Below are 20,950 nucleotides of genomic sequence, written 5' to 3'. Positions count from 1 at the left end.
ATGCGCCAATCACCTGCAACAATTTTCTGTGACTGTACATGGTGGAAAAAAAACCCCACATGATCATCGGATCAAATCAACAAATTGGGGTAAATCGATAAATTCGCTTGTTAGGGTAATCAATTTGGATCAGATGGACATAGATGAATACCTGGTTAAATGCAAATCACTTTGTCTAATCTATAAAAACGCATTTAAATTATTATCAAGGGAGTTAACTCTATTTTTGAGACGGTAAGAGGAAACTTAAACAAGTCATATTGACATTGCGTCGGAGAGCTGGTAAGTTGATGTTTATTATAGATGACATGAATTATATTGACGTTAGCTGTCTATGAACAGGCCATACAGACATTAGTGCAAGAGTGTAGGTATGTTAGTGTCATTAGCATGTTATTGTTAGTGTAAACAACATCAATGTTATGCAATAGTTATAATGTTATGATGGATGTACCGTACATTATATAGCGTTACTCTTTGGTTAATTGCGTTAACGGGTTAATCGTTGTAAATAGAACACATTTATGTAGAGATAATACGGCTGACTACCGTAATGACTGTTGGATATGGACTGTCGTGTGTTCGTCTGAACAGTACATAAATGTGATCCAGTATAATGCAAGCGATAAACGGAAAAGTGAACTGAATAGCATCAGTTTATCAAAATACCTTAAGTTATCTTCTTGAGGAAATGATAATTCCACTTTAAGGTAGTGTCACTTTAAAATGTTTATCAGGATATCTTGTTATATGATGACACTAACTTTTAGAGCTTCTAATAGAATGTGTACAAACAGATAAACGAAATTTCATTCAGCTTTCTACATGTATGTACATTGTAACAGCTTGACTGACATTTTGAATGGTGTTGTACTCATGAATATTGTTTGTTTTATTTGACATGTTCGCTGTGTATTGAGCTATAAAATTTTTTACATATAGTAATTTAAGCTTGTCAGCCTAACGGAAATATCGCACAAGCGAATATGAAATTGTTTAGGGGTCTTTAACTGTGGAAGAGAGGAAAAAAGGTTTTAATGTCCACTGTGAACAATTAGACACTGGTGCCTTTTCACTCTCGAGTTCCAGCATGACATTGGTGCCTTTTTACTCTCGAGTTCCATGCATGACATTGGTGCCTTTTCACTTGAGTTCCATGCATATATGGTGCCTTTCTACTGTGTGCATCCAATACGGGGTTGTAAACTTGGCAGGAAAAATAGTCAAGGGAAATTATCTTTATTAGATAACATTGTTACATATTAACTCAAAGACTATATATGAACCACGTGACTATATATATATATATATATATATATATATATATATATATATATATATATATATGTTACATGTATATATACTCTTCAAAAAAAGTAGGGGATATTGAAATGCAAATACCTATGCAGGTTGTGATATGATAAATAGTCATGGACACTTGACATGCTTTGAGAATATGTTCACAGATGATGAACTTATCGCCCCAACAGAACCACTGAGCTGCACATGCAACAAGCAATAGCGCCATACACGTGACAGGGGTTCATTGTCAAATTTGACACTTCAAGGGAGGGTTGATGAAAACTGCCGCTTGCTGGTTTTTCTATCCATGTTTGCTTTCCTATCGGTTCTTGCATAAGATTTACTGTTTAGCGTATCTTTGCTTTAGTGTGTTACGTTTAATTTGATCGAGGGGATCACGTGGCTAAGTGGGTAAGACGCTAGCTCGCTAGCCTGGAGGTCGAGTGTTCGATCCCTGCATTGGCCGAGAAAGTTCATCCAGATTTTCCGGCGTGGTTTCCCCTTGTCAGTGATGCAGGACGGAGGGCCTGACAAGGAAAGCTGTCTAGTCGTTCGGATGGGACGAAAAACCGAGGTCCCGTGTACACATTGGCGTGCACGTAAAAGATCCCTTGGCAGTTGGAATTCGATATAAGAGTAGGCCGTAGTGCCGCTGTCCGGGCAAAATTTCCCTCATAGCACACTGTATGGCGTATGCCCGTCTTCATTAGCCCAGGTTAGGAGCAGAACAGTAGGACGTTAAACTCCATTTCATTTCATTTCATTTCATTTAATTTGATCTAGAGGCGTGTTCTTCAACGTCAACCGACAACACTGCAAGAATTGGCCGTGGCACTGCAAGTGAAGTGGGTCAGATTGCCCCAAATCGTGAATGTCTGAGGATTGGTGGAGCAATTACTCATTACTCATTTCACTTTTGACGGTGTATCTCTTTGCGCGTGGTTTCGAATCCCCGATTGTACGTGACAAGGAGTAGGGTCGCCTGTTCAACCTCGTGGGTTTTCTCCGGGCCCTCCGGTTTCCTCCCACTGCTAAAGACCCCTACGCGCAAGCGAATTATTGAAATAAAATTAAACCATATGTTAGTCCCGAAATGACCTAGTTTGTGTCGAGTGGACGTTAAACCCCATTTCTCTCTCTCTCTCTCTCTCTCTTTGCGATTGAAATGGAGGCCGTCAGATAAGCCGTCCATATGAACTGTTCATGTGTAGGCAATTGGCCTGTTATTAACATACACTGGTTACCTCTAATAAAAACAGCAGTGCATTTCCGCAGTTTTGTATTGTTTCTGAATATCCCCTACTTTTTTTGAAGAGTATATATGAACTACGTGACTATATTTGTTACATGTATATTAACTCAATGACTATATATGAGAGAGAAATGGGGTTTGAAATGAAATGAAATGGGGTTTAACGTCCACTCGACACGAACTAGATCATTTCAGGACTAACATTATATTATGGTTGAATTATATATTAATTATTCGTTTGCTCGTAGGGGTCTTTAGTAGTGGGGGGGGGGGAACCGGAGGACCCGGAGAAAACCTACGAGGTTGGACAGGCGATCTCACTCCTTGTCACGTTCAAGCGAGGAATCGAATCCACACTACTTGACTCAGTGCCCCCCCCCCCCCGACTATATATGAACTAACTGCGGTCACTGCAGTCGGTCTCAAAATTATGAATCGACGACTAAATGAATGAATGTGGTAAACAAACAATGCCAAAATAGAAGGGAAAAATCCCATATACTTAAAGGCTCAATACCACTCTTGTTGTTACTGAATAATATGTCCCAATCTTTATTCTGGTCAACAAATTGTACTATTTTAGAATATTTCAATTAATTGATGATACAAATTTCATCTTAACACACCTTATTTAAAAATTTTGAAAAATTCAACATAATGGTTTGAAACGTCTAACGTAAACCTTTTCAGATGAAACTTCGATTTAAAAATATTTTCGAACCCTCTGGACAAGTAAAATAGGATGTAATGGATAATTTACACAACAGGTAGGACACTTAAACATCCAGTAGACGTGGTACAAGGGTTAATCAGCGAACTGGATGTATGAGATGTGTTGTTGACGTTTGGGAAAGTAGGACGAGGGGAAATGTGTAGGGAGTGAAGTGCTGTAAAGGGATAGTTAGATGTATTATGAATGGTTAGAGTGGCTGTGGTGTTACGGTGAAATACTATGCCGCCATCGTAACACCACAGCTTTATGATTTGTTAGACAGGAGTGATGTCATGGGTGTCAACAACTGGGTATGCCGGTACCGTCGCAACGTAGCCGTGAAATATATATTGTGGGGGGGGGGGGAAGGGCGGAAACGGAAAAATATACAATGTTGACAGTATGTGCCAGGCATGAGGCTGCGCAGACCGAGCGGCAGCTCGATAGGGAGTGTGTAAGCAGTGAAAGCACTATTTTGGCATTGTTTGCGGGGTTAAACCTAAAAATCACATTAATACACCTATTGCACGATATTGTGAAACTAGCTGACGAAGACAGCTCGGTCGGCGATTGTTCGACTCGGGGCTGCTCTGTCAGTATCTAACAAACGCATTTAGTTCGCGTACAACTTTTAAAAACCGAATGTCAGTATGGTATTTCTCACATAATTGGTTATCGCAAAAACAGAGTAAACTGAAAGCGAGTAATCTCGGCTCAAACCTATAGTCTATAGCCTACGTACTACACTCGTCACTAGGCTTCCTATATTATTGTTTGTGGACGGTTTACTACTCAGTGATAAGCCTGCGCCGCAAAAAGAGGTCTCGCCTTTTATTATTAGTATAATGACTTCCTCATGTGCGGCAGGTTAGTTTGCTTCTAAAAACACTGTTTTCCGTTCCAAAAAATACAAAAGTAATTTTCTACCAGATGACCATGGTTCTTTTCACCGAGACTAGATAATTTCTCTCGGTGTAAGGCTATAGCTATGGATAAGTTCATACAAGGTCAATAAATCCGCGGTCACACTGTTGAGAAAATAAACCGATGGGTTTGTTTAGTAGCAAATCGAGCGTGAATCAACTGAGTTTGTACTGAAAAATTTTTGAGTGATATGTATGAACTGTCTTCACACATTCGGTTTATAATTAGCGATACACAGGTAGAGTGGCAAGTATTGTACTTCACAGACTGTTTACCTCCGAACTACCTCCGCACGAAATCCCCGATTTGGGTACTTGTTAAAAGAAAAAGAAATAGTACCTGTGCGCATGCCAGTAAAAAAAAAACTAAGAGTTCGCGCATAAAAATGCCCGAACGTACCAGGCGCCAGGTCATCTAGTACTTAGATAGAGATATTATTTATTTTCTGGAGCTTTCAAGCCAGCAAGAGTGTTATTGTCCCTTTAATATATATATGAATATATCTGTGTATACGTATGACTCTTGCGTGTGAACATGACCTGACGAACACGATTGATCTTGACAAAATCGCCTATCGGTGGTCAAACTTGATGAAAACATGAGGACATAGTCATATCTTTGCTAATTTACCACAACAATTTAATATATCGAAGAAATAGGTCCATGTAAATTATGTAATTATTACAACTTTCAGAAAATGTCACAGATTCACAGTACTTTGTACGTTCTTGCAAAATTCTTAATAAATAAGTACTCAATTTTACTCATGTTATAAGTTTTTTTCTGACCCTCAGAATGCTTCAACATCTTCCCCCAAAGTCCAGGAAATGGCATTTCAGGGACTCTAGATTCAAAATTTTTTACCGGGGCAGCATGCCACCTGACCCCCCCTCTCCCCTAGAAAGCTCGCACCTGCAGTGCTCGGGTCGTGGCTGCGTTACTCGTATTAGATGCCTGTGCATCAGTCGGCCTCATTTTTGCTGAACACCCCTCAAACAAAATCGATATGTAGGCCCTTGGAGTTAATAATACAATTGTATTTACGTTAGTTACAACTATATCAACTTTGGAGTATTCTATGATTATGGTTGGATGGCCGAATGGTTAGCGTGTGCGATAAGGTCTGTGATTGAGTCAACTGACATTGTTTCGATTCCACGGTTGTACGTGACAAGGAGTAGGATGACCTGTCCAACCTCGTGGGTTTTCTCTGGGTCCTCCGGTTTCCTCCCATGACCAAAGACCCCTACGCGCAAGTTAATTATTGAAATAAAATAGAACCATGTGTTAGTCTCGAAATGACCAAATTTCTGTCGCGTGGAAGTTCAACTCTCTATCTCTCTCTCTATCTTTACTAACCTAACCATGGAGTATTGTATTTGAAACATTTATAGGTTACATATTCAGTGTAAGAACTAACCTAACTGTGGTATATTTATTGTATATGAAGTATAGCAGATACCTCAGTTAGCATTAGTTACAAAATGAACCCTGTGTGATGTATAGATGTTATCTCTATTTACAATATTACAGCCTTAAAAGAACTAGCCTGTGAAGTATACAATTAAGTTACCTGTATTTGCATCAATTACAACTATATATATATGAACTAACTGTGGAGTATAAGATGCATTGTAACTGGAGAGATTGTCAGGTAAGTAAACAACATTCCACTATCAAGAGAAAATTCGATCATAAAAACGCAAAGCATTTTCACCCCGATGATAATAACATAACGATAAATCTAATGTTACACACACCCGCAGACCTTTCAACTACAAATGCTAATAAAGTTTATGGTTCAACAACAGTTAAACATTTTTATGACTTCACAAAGTTACATACTTACAGTCAACAGTGACATGGCATGGCAATGTCAAAACATGCTAAATGCTAATTTGATTTCAATACTGTAACAACACTACAGTTTGCAATAGCATAATATCATCTGTTCTAACAAGATGTCTAACCGCCTAGAACTACCGTATTAACAATATTGATAATGGCTAGACTGTCGTGGGCTCCTGTCTTGTCCCTATGTTCATTGTTCAGACTCCCTTCATCCGGGGGCAGAGAATCCCCCAGGGCCTCATAAAATGTTCACGGGCCTTGACTTGTGATAGATAAAAAGATTTGCCTGGGTGAAAGTTTAGATTGTAATTCAATATGTGTTTATCTCACTTGGTCAGTCCGTGCAAAACTTGCCCCACAGAAAAAGGTGTTTATTCAAATGTCACACGGTGCACATTTGCATAATATTATTCAGTTAAAAAGGGCATTTCTATCTGATTTGTTTATTTTCTGACTTAACCTTGCGTTATGACGTAAGTTTCTATTTAATTTGTCCGTTTTCTGACTCGATATTGCGTTATGACGCTTCTTTGACGTCATAGCAAACATTTGATTCCATCATCTGGTACAGTGATATCACTATTATATGATTCGTGGTACATCTTTCTTTCGGAGATATTTGGTATTTTAAGCTATTTCATGCCGACATCCGCCATCTTGGATTGATTTATCAATTTTTGCCTAGACCCGCAAATCCGATTTTGGAAGACTTTTGGTATTTTGACGGAATGCGATGCTGGTCATTGTATGTTGAGGCTAAACATAGATAAGCAGTTCCATTAACCGAGACTTTAATAAACTTGCTTCTAAATTAACATCCTGACTAATGAACAGATTAAGCGTCGGTTAATATAAGCAGAGTGATAGTCAATGCTCGATGCTTTAAACAATGCTAAATGTACAAGTAATCATTCAGTGTCAGCTATATATTTTGGGATTAAGACGGGGGAAATATGCTTCGGTGTTGGTTTGTTGTAGCAATGGAGAGATGAGAAGTTGCCATTGACAACAACAAGTGATGAAGCAGCTAAAATGTTTGATGCTGTTGTTACACAGGTCAGTCAGTAATTTCATTTCAGTCAGTCCCATGTCACAATATTTTATTGTCAAACGTAACCTATGGCATAAAGCTGATTATTTAATACACCGAAACAATGTCGACTAATAGCTGGGATCCATGGCACTGACTATATGACGAACTCTAGGGTATAATTGTACGCTCTTCGTCGTTGGTTTAAAGTTGTTTCACCTCCACGCCATTGGAAAAACGCATGCGTTGTTAAATATGCACTTAATTGTGAATCAACTATTGCATGGTCCATGGAGCACAAAAGTACTCGGCGCCGGGAATAGCCCCTCCCGCCTTCCCAGGAATATAAAGATTAGGGGTTTCTTTTTCAATGGGATATTGTCCTGCATCGCGCACATGAGAGATTCTAGCTCCGTGTTGATGGTTTACTAGAAGGATTGTCGCGCACATGAGAGATTCCAACTTCATGTTGATGGTTTACTAGAATGATTGTCGCGCATATGGGAGATTCCAGCTTCGTGGTCATGGTTCCTTACGTAACGACAGCTTCTGTTGAATGAGGTGAATGTATAATTAAAAATAACTATCAAAACATTTCGATGTAGTCCCGATTGGATCCATTCAGTTATCTGTAAACCGGGTTAAACCGTGTACGGAGTTTAGAGTGGCATGATCGACACTCCTAAATCTGTATTATTATGTGCTGCGACATACGTAGCCAGAAGAGAAATAAAATGGAATGTTGATTTACGCCCTACTTTTCTGCAACGACTGGGCTAATGCAAACGGAAACTAGAAAATAGCCCCCACGCCTTTCGTGTGTTCAATAGTTAGAACGCATGGACATTACCACACAATTCAACAACACATGTGAATCTACTTTAGGTCCATGGTTAGACAACGTTAATGTAACGTTACTATAACGTCCAATTGTTATGTGGGCAATTGTCATGTATTTCAGTACGTAGGTTGGTACGACGATGTCAGTGTTGGTGGAATAGATGAAGCCGTCAATAAAATGATTACAGCTGATCCACAATTTGGTAATAAAAAACACTTATATGGAATCTTTCATTTGGAGTACCTGACAGTCATGGGTAGTCTCCGTGTTGCCATTTTAGGAAGAGATGCTGGGTCTTTATTTAAAACAATTCGTGAATTAAAATGTTTTAAGAATTCAGCTCTTCCATTGGTCAAAAGCGAAAATGTGTCCAAGGATTATAATGGCTGCATCCTTAAGCTAGCTTTGAAGATTCGTGATGGCTCAGTGAGTAAAACGCTTGCTCGCTAGCCTGGGGGTCTCGGGTGTTGGCCGAGAAAGTTCGTCGGGTTTTTTGGGGGGGCATAGTTTCCCTTTGTCAGTGGTGTAGTCGGGGGTCCTGTTGGCACGAATAGCCGAGGTCCTGGATACACATTGGGTTACACGTAAAATAACCCTTTCTTCGAAATAAGAATAAGCTGTGATACCAACCTCCGCGTCTCTCTGTTGATTTAGTTCGTGATACCCGCGATTCAAAGAACAATTATGAACTGAATCATAGAAATGAAACCAGGTTTAGCTAAGTGTTTTGCACTTTCAGTTATACAGGCTGCTGTCCGTCTGTCACATTTTATGACCTGCACTGATGACATTGTCAGTCTAAATGTACATGTAAAGTTGCGAGAAGGGTTTAATATAGGCTATGCCTGTTCCCCAATCCCTTTTCAGATACAAATCTGAATAAAAACATTGCTGATAAAAAAAACAAAGTTGCGAGTCCTCGGTGCCAACGTGGCCAACCTGTTAACTGTATTATCTTCCACCTCAAAGTCATGAATACTCACGAAAACCTGATGTAAAATGTATATCCAAACCACTTTATTCGAATCAACACAGAAGGCCAACAAAAGGGGCAGGATGATTAGTGAGCGAAAGCAAAAAAAGAGTTTGCGATATGATGCTAGTAGGTAGAGAAATTTGAAATTTGGGTAACATCGAGTGATTTTGTTTTTAAAGTAATGGGCAATGTAGTGAAGAATGGGCTTGACCTGCTTGGTACTGGTAAGACCGTGAACCTTGACCCTGAGTTCAAATTAGATATAGAGAAATTGAACAAATTGTGTGAAGCTAGAAACATTACTAACAGAGAAAAGCAACATGTGGAAGCTATCAAGCAATTTGCTAATGGGTAAGATATTTAAGAAAGTCCAGGTCGACGCGTTTATATGTACATGGAGGGATTAAAACCACGGATGATTAAATTCAGCAATAATGTAGACAATATATCACTCGCCATTTTTTTTACCCCTTTGGACCGGAAGTTTATGTAGAATGTATATGGCCACACTACACCATTGACTATAAAGTTAATTCCTGTCTCTTTGACAGATTCTAACTCTTTCCCAAATTTTCATTGAGTTGCATACTTTCCACCATAGATGGGACAACATGTGGCAACCTCTTGCTCAAAAACATGTATGAGGGTCACGTGAAAATCTTGAAATACACGAACTGAAAGTAGCATACTAGTAAATACGCAGTTGTCCGCCCTTCATGTCAACGTAACCAACATTTTAACTCTGTTATCCTTCCACCTCAAAATCACGAATATTCACCAAAACCTGGCAGAAAATGTACATCCAAACCCTTTTCTTCGATTCTACACGAAAAATCGCCATGCAAAAGGGAGAATGGAAAGGAAGAGAAAGACTATTTTGCACTACATCCGATGTAGGAATTCGTCGTGTCCCTTATCACCCGCCATTTTTTTAAAAATAACTTGGATGGACAAGAAGGTATATTCGATCACCTAGTCCTTGGCTGTCACCAATAACAGTGATATTAAAAGATTTGGTGATGTATGCATAACCTGGTTGTTGTCTGAATTACAAGACAGCTATTTGTATTAAAAACAAATATTATTCGTTGCAGAGTACTACCATCTGAAGGAGAGAACTTATATAGGCCTTTGCCTGTTGTTCAATCTATTTCAGTTTATTGAATAGAATATTGTTTAAACTATCTGAAGGATGTACGATCAAAATACTACCGTTGCCAGTCACAACGTCAGTGATTAATTGCCCAATCTAGGTCTTTATTGTAAAAGTGTTAGATTTTTTAAGATATCTGATTTCTTGTTTCTTAATTTATTATTGTGATTATTTATTTCTAGTGTGTCTCATGAAACAAACACCAATATAGCCCAGTTGGAGTTGGCATGCCATAAAACACCATTTTATTCATTATTATTCGTTGCATTTCAGCCGTACAGATAACGCCTATAATGCGTGGGAAAGTATAATCAGTGAACATCCCCACGATATGTTGGCGTTAAAGTTTGCCCATGATACATATTTTTACCTGGGTTTAAAGACTGATATGAGAGACAGTACAGGGAGGGTGATCAAAAAATGGAACGACAATATACCACTATATGGGTACGTTACTGTGTTTTTAATCAGTGTCAGCTCTTCCGCGTCGTTTTTTTCTCGTATGAAGTGTGCGCATTTGTGTTCAAGCGGCTGTTTTTTTTTGTGTACAAATACGGATTCTCTTCCACTAAGTTGATTTACCGCAAATTCAACTTGTAAATGGCAGATTTTTTAGACATGGTTGAATTGGTATTATTATGAAAAGGAGGACCCCGTGTTTTAAAGAGAAATCTTCACTTATGACGTATTTGGCGCGTGATTTCAGCGATTTTTTTTGTACACATAGAAATACAAATTAACAAACGCGTACAAGGAAAGTCACTCTAAGGTCCATAACCATGAAGTCTCGGGTTCGCTGCCGTTGTGTGGAAGGAGAAAGTTCCTCGGACCGATCAGACTACTGAAAAGGGGCATACGTCATGCAGTATGCAATGGGGGAAATCTGTACAGGTACAGCGGCGCTTCAAATGGTTAGTAATGTTTAAACAGATATGGCAAGTGTGTCGTTAGAGTAACCGCATTAAAACCATGTGATTATTTAGATTTGAGATGGGGCGCAAAAACTGCACACCCATCAGAATAGACACTAGGCAAGTTGACCGATATTTAAGTATAGTTCGAGCATTTGTTAAGTATTTATTGAAAATGTTTATTTAGTCTCTCTGTCTATGATATGTAATGTTCCTGGAGCAACGACCGCGAGTTTTACAACATTTAGACGTTGCCATACTGCTTTACATTTCCTGAACTTGTAGCTACCACAGAAATGTGCACAGTAGCGTCTAATCCAACGTTTTGACACAAACACGCTCAAATCAAACATGGTGACCTCCACATAAACCTTGACGTTGAACGAATCTTGAACATTGCAACTCGATTATCTTAAGTAGACATTTTAGCTAGAGGGCGCATAACTTGGTATTCGCAATGATCGGGGAATCTTATAGGCTCTCAAATATCAGGGTATTACACGAAGGGCTTGATAAGATGTATGGAGTTAAAGCGAGATCAAGCCTTCAATTGAAGATGATCACATGTAAAACGGACTAGACCGCATTACAAAACAGTATACTATTTTTTGGATATGTCGGTCATTTAGGGTAGAGATCTATTCTCGAAGTATAAAGTAGGTGGATCTGTGTGTGCAGAATATGCATTTACTTCACTTAGTTCCTTTGGGACTGAAAGATTTCTGCTAATCTGGACATTCAATTAAAGCGAGATCAAGCCTTCAATTGAAGATGATCACATGTAAAACGGACTAGACCGCATTACAAAACAGTATACTATTTTTTGGATATGTCGGTCATTTAGGGTAGAGATCTATTCTCGAAGTATAAAGTAGGTGGATCTGTGTGTGCAGAATATGCATTTACTTCACTTAGTTCCTTTGGGACTGAAAGATTTCTGCTAATCTGGACATTCAAATTTGTTACTTTGTGTTTGTATAAGTCTACTTTTTTTTATCTATTCTATAGATATTTGCTTGGAATGCATTCGTTTGGTTTGGAAGAAACAGATTTATTTGATGAGGCTGAAAAGACAGCAAAAAAGGTCAGAAATGACGCATAAGAATATGTTTTTAAAACAAAGATTTTATTTATATAATGAATCTGTCTACTGGATCATTTCTAATGTTCTTGAACATGGGTGTAATAAATATTATCAATGAAATGAAATAGTTTGAGAAGTTGCCATGGAAACATATTTATATTGTGGGTTTTTTTGTGGGTTTTTTTATAGAGTTTATTTATGAACAAGCATGACGCATGGGCAACTCACACGATGTGTCACGTGATGGAGATGACAGGAAGACAGGATGATGGGATACAATTTCTAGACAAAACAGTTAATGATTGGACGGTAGGTAGGCTACTACTGCTAATGTTAAACTCCGGAATCCATAGCAACATAAGGGGCTGCTGATGTCAGAGGCTAGCTCTGTCACATAAAAATAACTACGGGAACTCAATGTCTACCTCGGGGTTTTCGCACTATTCGATCGACTATGCTACAATTTATAGATAAAATCTCCATGACGACAAAAAAATTAAAGATACGAAAGAAATATGTACACTGGTGAACTTCAGTTTTTCAACCCATCCGAACGATAAACATCCGTAAACACTTACCGTGCGTACGTACACTCGGATGAACCACAGTTTTCCGTACCATTCGAACGACCAGGCTGCAATCCGAACTACTGGCACATATTCCCTGTTAGCCCCCTTAGGCGCCATCCCTGACAAGTGCAAACCAGAGTTAATAACTCCCGAAGGCCGAGATTAGAACCACGAATTCAATGGAAATAATTACTAGTCTTAATCCTAAATATTTGATCAAAAATGAAATTGGATTTAATGTCCTGCTGTTCTGCTAATGGAGACGACAATATGCCATACAGTGTGCTATAGGGGAAATTTTGCCCGGGGACCGGCGCTGGGGCCTACTCATATATCACATTTCAACTGTCAAGGGATTTTTTACGGACTCGCCAATGTGTACCCGGGGCTCGGTTTTTCTTCCCATCCGAACGACTAGACAGCTGCCCTTCCGTCAGGCCAACACCGGGAGCGTATCCGCGTCTTACCCACCGTGAATCCCCCATTTGATCAAGGCGCACAAGGTCTGAATTATTAACCGTTAATGTTTCTGTATTATGATTTAGATAATATGTAACATGCTGGTCTGTCATATATTTTTTATGATTTAGATATGTAACATATTGATCTGTCATATATTTTTATAATTTAGATATGTAACATGTTGGCCTGTCATAATTTCTGGCACTGGTGTCTCTACTACATAGAAAAGGTAATAATAGGCCTTTTTTTACGTTTTATCTTTTAGATATAGGTGTTTTAAATTTTAATTTTCACTAATTTCAATACTTTAGTGAGATTCAAACAACCATTATGCAAGAGCTAAATCTGCCTATTGTAGGTCTTTCTTTATCCTTTAAATGTTATGTAATTTATTAATTAGACCATAATTAACGTTCGATGCAATCGGATGATTCCGATATTGAGTAGATTTAAATACGTTTTATGGTTGCCGTAAAAATATATAATTGAGACTTCGTTTATTATCGTAACAACGGTAGCAATGACAATTGTATAGCCGATAGCTAGGCACAGAGTGAAGTAATTGGGCTGAAATTTTCAATATATATATTCATTCCATTTTCATTATTTTATTTTTAACTCTTAAAGCGAGAACTGTCAGCTCTTTATTTAATCTTAGCTAATGTAGCTTTAAATGAGCTAAAACTACTTTATGGGGGTCCAAAATAAAGCACTGAATTTGCTTGATAAGTCGTGATATATTTATCTTCTTTTTGTTCACTAATTTATTGAGATTTATTATCACACTAACACTATTTATTGTTACTATTTATGGAATAACAATTACTGGTTTATTAACATGCAACGTTACAATTGTAGTTACAGTGAGACGAAGCCATAATTAATTACATGTCTAAAGAACTGGGAGTAAGCGTTAATTAATAATAAGTGTTACTCACTGATCATGATTTAAAAATGGTGTTAAACAATCAATTAAGTGTGCAATAACAAGCCTTAACTATTATTTAGATAACATTTACATTGAGTGTAAAATAACAGGTTGTTGGATGAGTGTACGAAGCACTAGATCTTACTCCCAGTTCTTTAGACATGTAATTAATTATGGCTTCGGCTCACTGTAACTACTAAGGGTTTTGTCATCATCGCTTTGATTAGTGCTTGTTATGTAAAATGTCTATATTTATGTCTTCTTTTTACTGTATATAAATATTTGATGTTTACGTATATGTTATCATTTGCTTGATAAAGACAAGAGTATCATTGTCGAAACGTTACATGTTAATAAACCAGTAATTGTTATTTCATAAATAGTGTTAGTGTGTTACTGTTCAATTACTAAATGACACTTAAAGGAGATTTATTGTATTGAATCGGATTGTTCTAATGTCTTGTATCATTGGTGATTGGGTCGGCTCTACATGATGAAAATTGAATCCAATTATATATCAGTCGATGGCTATATTAAATTTTAATTTTGCTTTCACACATCAAATTTCAATCGGTCATTTACAGCTAATATTAGTATATTTTAACCAATCGCAGCAAACTAATTTTAGCTTGTGGTCCCACTAGAGATCACAATTATTATCCGATTTAATAAAAAAGTTCGAATATATCACCGTTACACCGTAATGTTTGTTGAGTTCGAATTTCGTGAAAATCGAAATGAAACTGCCCGACAAAATGCCCGCACTTTGTACGCAAATTGTGTAAAGGTGTGTAATACGAAGGTTGTGGATCCTCTAGAAGCCACAATTTTTATCCGATTTTGATGAAACTTAAAACATATCTTTATATCCCAAAGATCTCAGTCCCTGTTGATATTTGCACATTTCAGGCCATAACTTTCTGGATTATTGCCCGTGATTGTACAAAAAATCACGTTTGTTTTTAACTTGTTCTCTATCCATCTCTTGCAAAATGTGGGCGTATCCGGCCTGGCAGCCGCTGGTTAAAGGGCCAATCCCGATAATATTTTGGAGAATAAAACTGCTTAATTTTGTGTTAAAATCCATTAAAACCCTTTACCTTAGAGCCGTGCAACTAACTCCATATATGTGATACGTTTCAAACAACTTAAACCCGTCAGTCTTCATCTAGAAATGGAGACCGATGTCCCAAGATGTATTATGCGGTTTCTGGACAAAACCAGACTTTAAGTTTATAAAAATAATTTGTAGGTGAAATTTACCTATAGTCATCAAGTACAGCACATGGGGCATTCATTGTATATACCTTTAAAGGAACGGGAATCGATTATCAGGTCATCCAACGAAAAAATTGACCCGAAATCTTAAAAGGGTTACGTGTCCGGATAAGCAGTTTTGACCTTCACGTCCAAACGACTCAATATTTTCAGCTGAAATTTTGAGACAAGGTATAAATACTCCATTCCTCTATATTTTGGTGTTTAAATTTCATACATACTCATACTTTTATTTTTGAGACTCTGTTCAAATCGGGATAGTCGCTTTAACATTATTATGTATCAGGTTTTAAGACACTAATTCGTAGAGACTGTTTTTTCTCCTTAGATAACTCAGTTCTTAGTTGAAATAATTTTTATCTTACTATTGTATTTATCAGGGAGATTATGAAGAGGCGTTGACCATATTTGATAACGAGGTAAGACGTTAACTGAAATAAAATGTAATACGTGTACTGAACGAAGGTATAACAAGAATGGTTAGTTATTTCGAATATTCGTTGGCTGACTTGAATGCCTAGTTCAGGTTAATAAGTATAGTGCGTCTATCAATGGAGAAAATGTCACCCAAGAAATTTAATTTCTTTAATTTCTGCTCCCTTTGTTCAGTCTATCAAAAGGAGAAAATACTACAGTATTATATAATAATGGTTATTTCTATAAACAGTCTACGAGGGTTCTAGGAATTAGGTCACAAAACTGCTTTAATAGTATGTGAGTAATATATATTCCAACGTGTTTTTACAGATCAATCGTCGAGCTCAAAAATCTGGTGCCATGTTGGATATTGTTGACGCAGCTTCGCTGCTGTACAGATTAAAACTAGAAGGTAAAGAGTCATCGCCCCTGTTTATATTAGCATATTAGAATAAATAGGATCATTGAAATCCGTTGGCATTATGTAGATATTCGACCATGTTTATATTATGACATACATATTGGCAGTTGATAAAGAAGGAAGGTATAAAATACTGATAGTGTGTACATATTAAATTATTTATCGACCCGTGTTTATTATAATAGATATAGAGTAGACAAAGTGAAATGTACCGATATTATGTAATTAGTAAAAGAGTTATCGTACCTGTTTATAGATGCAGATTCTAGATATCGAATAGAAAAAGTGATATGTGGCGATATTATGTAATCATCGAAGGGGGTTGTCGTCCTTGTTTATATTTTATTTTTTCTAAAACATATTTTATTGCAAAAAAAATATTCTTTACAAAGGGATTAGAACAATTTATAACAAATTATGAATCTTCTCCCAAATATCAGTCAAACTTTTATACAAAATAGTATGGCGAATTGATTTTTAATTTAACTAACATAAACATATGTACATCTATTTACAAAACTTCCTTGTAGATTATATTAGTTAATGCATATTAATAGTGAAACTTTAAGTTTACTTATTGGTACATTATTATAGTATTTGTTTTCAATCATATGTAAAATGTTTCGAATCTTTGATATACCTTTGAATAAGTAAAACTAACATTTTATTTAATTTTTTTGATAGTAGCGATGAACCATGGAGAAATATTTCGTGTAATTCAGTGAAAGGACTACTTCCAAGCCATGTCAGTTTATTGAAAAGGGCACAGCGTTGAGTACTATACTTCGGGCAATCAAAAAAATAATGATACGAATTTTCGACAGATATAGCGTTACAACTACAGTATCGATTTTCAATTATATGTGAACGAAATGGATCGAAATTTAAACTACTACATCCATGTCGAATACGATTGTGGTATATAGGGAATGGCCTAGAACCAATGCTTCTGAATTTTGGTGGCTTTATTTTAGGTTTTAGAGATTTTTTAAATTCTTTAACGTTTGCAATGTCTTTTAAATCTTTTGATAAATTATTGTATTCGCGAATAGTTTTCGGAAAGAATGATTTTCGTCTGATACTAACACGACAACGGGGTTCCCGAATGTTGGAGTTTCGTAAATTGTAAAGTGTTTGGGATTCGTTTACAAAATGTATAGTATACGAAAATACACGGGACAGATTCCGTGGATTATTTTATGTAACTGATACAAACGTCTAAGCTTTCTTCTTTCACTTAATTTTGACCATGCAGTTTCAAAATATAAAGATTGTCTGGAGGCGTAAATTGTATTTCCTGTAACAACCCGAGCTGCTTTCATCCGAAAAATTTCTAATTTATCCGAATTATAACTACTACAGTTATCCCAAACTTCACAACAGTATTCAATTATATTTTATAGGTGTAGATATCGGAGATAGGTGGAATGACGTATATGAATTATGTCGACCTCACTGTGAAGATCACATTCTGGCATTTAATGATATACATATTTTAATGGCATGTCTGGGGGCCAACCAAAAACAAGCCACGGATCAGCTGATGTCATCATTACGCGACTATTGCAAGTAAAGTTTTCTTTATCTAAATTTTCTAAATTAAGTGTACTGGCAGCTAATGTTTTGTTAAATGTATGTAAGGGCGAGGAAAGCAAGAACCAAATCATCAGTAAACTGTATGGAAAACCAATCTGTCAATGTACTGTTTTATTAATTGTTTGTTAGGATGATAGAACCAAGAACCAGGTCGCCAGTAAACTGTATGAAAAACCTCTCTGTCAAGTGTACTGGCAACACATGTTTTCTTAATTGTTTATAGGAATGGTGGTTGTAAAAACCAGTTCATCAGTAAACTGTATGGAGAACCTCTCTGTCAAGTGTACTGGCAACACATGTTCCTAATTGTTTATAGGAGTGGTGGTTGTAAGAACCAGTTCATCAGTAAACTGTATGGGAAACTTGTCAAGTATACAGCCAATACATGTTTTCTTAATTGTTTATAGGAGTGGTGGTTGTAAAAACCAGTTCATCAGTAAACAGTATGGAGAACCTCTCTGTCAAGTGTACTGGCAACACATGTTCCTAATTGTTTATAGGAGTGGTGGTTGTAAGAACCAGTTCATCAGTAAACTATACGGGAAACTGGTCAAGTGTACAGCCAATACATGTTTTCTTAATTGTTTATAAGGGTGGGAGATGTAAGAACCAGATGATCAGTAAACTGTATGGGGAACTTGTCAAGTGTACAGCCAATACATGTTTTCTTAATTGTTTATAAGGGTGGGGGTTGTAAGAACCAGATCATCAGTAAACTATATGGGCAACATGTCTGCTTATAGGGGTATGGGTTGTAAGAACCAGACCATCAGTAAACTGTATGCAGTTTTGTAGAAATGAAGGAAGTAAAAATCAGTTCATCAGTAAACTATAAACCTGTCTGCCAAGTGTACTGTTTTCTTAATTGTTTATAGGGGTGAGAGTAGTAAGAACCAGACCATCAGTAAATTGTATGGGGAACCTATCTGTCAAGCTATGATATTGTATGATGAAGGCAGGGTTGAGGAAGCTGTGGATATATTACAACCATTACGTCATCAAATACAATACATAGGTGGCAGTAACGCACAGGTACGTCATTAAACGATAACCAATCAAACAGCACATATTGTACAATACCCAGCATATAAATTCATACACGGCGGAAATTACAGGAATATATTGATAGTTACCTCGTAACTTTCGGATATAAATTTAAAACGTCGAAAATCAATGTCAGGCCTGCAGATCCACAAAAATGAACATTATCATACAAACCGGAGGTACAGAGAGCGGTCAAAATGGTCAATGTTGGGAAAGTAACGTGTCCAAAAACAGGCAGAAATAATCCTCATATAAACTGTAACTCAGTTACTTATCAGACTGCAACTGGGTTACTTATCAGACTGCAACTCAAGTACTTATCAGATTTCAACCGATTTACTTGTTTCGCCGCAACTCGGTTACTTATTTAATTGCAACACAGCTCGGTTACTTGTCTGGTCGCCACCCACATACTTATCAGACCGCAACTCAGTTACTTATAATTTATCTGGCCGCAACACAATAACCTATCTTACAGCAACTCTTATTATTTATCATACCCCAACACAATTACTTGTCTGGTCGCCACTCAGGTACTTATCAGACCGCAACTCAGTTACTTATTTGACCGCAACTCAATAATTTATCTGGCCGCAACTCACTAACCTGTCTTACGGCAACTCTTCTTATTTATCGGACCTCAACTCAGTTACTTATTTGACCGCAACTCAATTATTTATCTGGACGCAACTCAATTAATTACGTATTTGACTGCAACTCGGTTACTTATCCAAGTGTTGCTCAGTTACTTATGTGACCTCAACCCTATTACTTGTCTGATCGCCACTCAATTATTTATCTGATAGCAGTGTTAATGATAATTTAAGTCGAAGTTTATATTTTTTACTCCCAGAGAGATGTATTTAATTTGTTTCTCATACAAGCAGCTCTGAAATCATCCAAGAAAGAACATCATGCTCTGGCTAAGTAAGTAAATAAAACCCACTTACCTGTCGCTTGCTGCTTTGTGGGGTCGGGCCTTGGACTTTGCCTCAAAGGTTCCCAACCGGTTGTAAATAGTCTACTCAAAGTGTAATTCGCCTCCCCAGGGGTTGGGGGATTGGAGTAAATTTGCAGATTACGGATTTGCACATACTTTACTTCATTTGTAATTCAAAGTTAAGAAGAAAATAACTGAAATAGCATTGTTATGTGCCATTATTACCGTTTTTTTTAACTTTAGATATTCGCGCTATAAGCCTGGGTAGGTCACTCGATCATAAACTTAATAATTGCTTATAGATGTCATCATTTAAGATTTTGGTGTCATTCCAACCTGTATATGTTTTACGATTCCAACTTCATCCCGAATTGTGCATGTTTTAAGACTTCATCACGACTTATGTATGTTTTCAGATTCTGACTTCATTTCGACTTGTGCATGTATTAAGATTTGTATATTATATTTTAAGATTCTGACTTCATTCCGACTTATGCATGTTTAAGATTCTAGCGTCATCCCGACGTGTGCATGTTTTAATATTTTGACGTCACCTTGACTTATGCATGTTTTAGATTTTGAAAGCTGCTGAGTTTTATGGGGTTTAAGATTTTAACGTCATAGATTGTAACCCCCCCCCCCCATTACTGTGTCATTCTTTCCATCTCTGCATCTGAATGTTTATATTGTATTTCAGGATAATGTTACAAGAGAAACAGAAAGTAAAACAAACAGCACCAATGGCTGATCGACTCATGGCTAGGTTGTTAGCTCTTCATACTGACTAGTTCAATATAAACAATATAATAATGTATTATTAGTTGGATTCAGACTAGTAATTCTCTACACATTGACTTTAATGTTAAACCATGTCACCTCTCACCCAATAACAGTTTTATTAACATTCCATTTCAATGGTCTAAATGTTTATTATCTCAAGATTTCACTAATCATATGAAATAAAATGTTAAAAGGAAGATGGTTTTATTCCAGTTTTTCCTGTTCTGCTCCGACTGGGCTAATGAAGACGGGTATACGCCATACAGTATGCTATTAGGGAAATTTTGCCCGGATAGCGGCGCCCACGCCCTACTCTTACATCGATTTCAAACTGCCAATGGTTATTTTACGTGCACGCCAAATGGGTACGAAGAGCCACGGCTTTTTGTCCCAAAATGAGGCCCTGTGATTACCATTGGCAACACCATAAAGGTCCCCTTTTAGGCCAAAATGTCGCTCGTAGAACACGATAAAGGTGC

General features: G+C 37.2%; 1 protein-coding gene across 6 annotated transcripts; it reads left to right on the top strand.

The window, feature by feature from the left end:
• The first annotated feature begins 234 nt into the window (after window positions 1-234).
• On the top strand, window positions 235-20,668 carry LOC126810986 (tetratricopeptide repeat protein 38). Of its 6 annotated transcripts, none has more exons than XM_050536451.1 (15): window positions 235-282; window positions 5,724-5,844; window positions 7,020-7,097; window positions 8,033-8,114; window positions 9,068-9,239; window positions 10,315-10,488; window positions 11,961-12,036; window positions 12,226-12,345; window positions 13,237-13,296; window positions 15,654-15,692; window positions 16,021-16,102; window positions 17,515-17,680; window positions 18,583-18,739; window positions 19,605-19,678; window positions 20,389-20,668. In XM_050536451.1, the coding sequence occupies exons 2-15, from the start codon at window positions 5,818-5,820 to the stop codon at window positions 20,477-20,479; spliced, it is 1,398 nt and encodes a 465-aa protein (XP_050392408.1). In that variant the 5' UTR covers window positions 235-282; window positions 5,724-5,817; the 3' UTR covers window positions 20,480-20,668. The 6 variants fall into 6 exon arrangements, with proteins under 6 accessions (XP_050392408.1, XP_050392435.1, XP_055954293.1 ...); XM_050536478.2 differs by having other exon boundaries at window positions 19,639-19,678; window positions 20,389-20,481; XM_050536471.2 differs by lacking the exon at window positions 235-282 and adding an exon at window positions 290-371.
• Window positions 20,669-20,950: the final 282 nt, after the last annotated feature.

The sequence above is a fragment of the Patella vulgata genome, chromosome 1 (assembly GCF_932274485.2).
Source record: "Patella vulgata chromosome 1, xgPatVulg1.2, whole genome shotgun sequence".
Lineage (NCBI taxonomy): Eukaryota > Metazoa > Mollusca > Gastropoda > Patellidae > Patella > Patella vulgata.
Note: the sequence above shows the minus strand (reverse complement) of the source record. Positions and strands in the feature narration are given on the sequence as shown.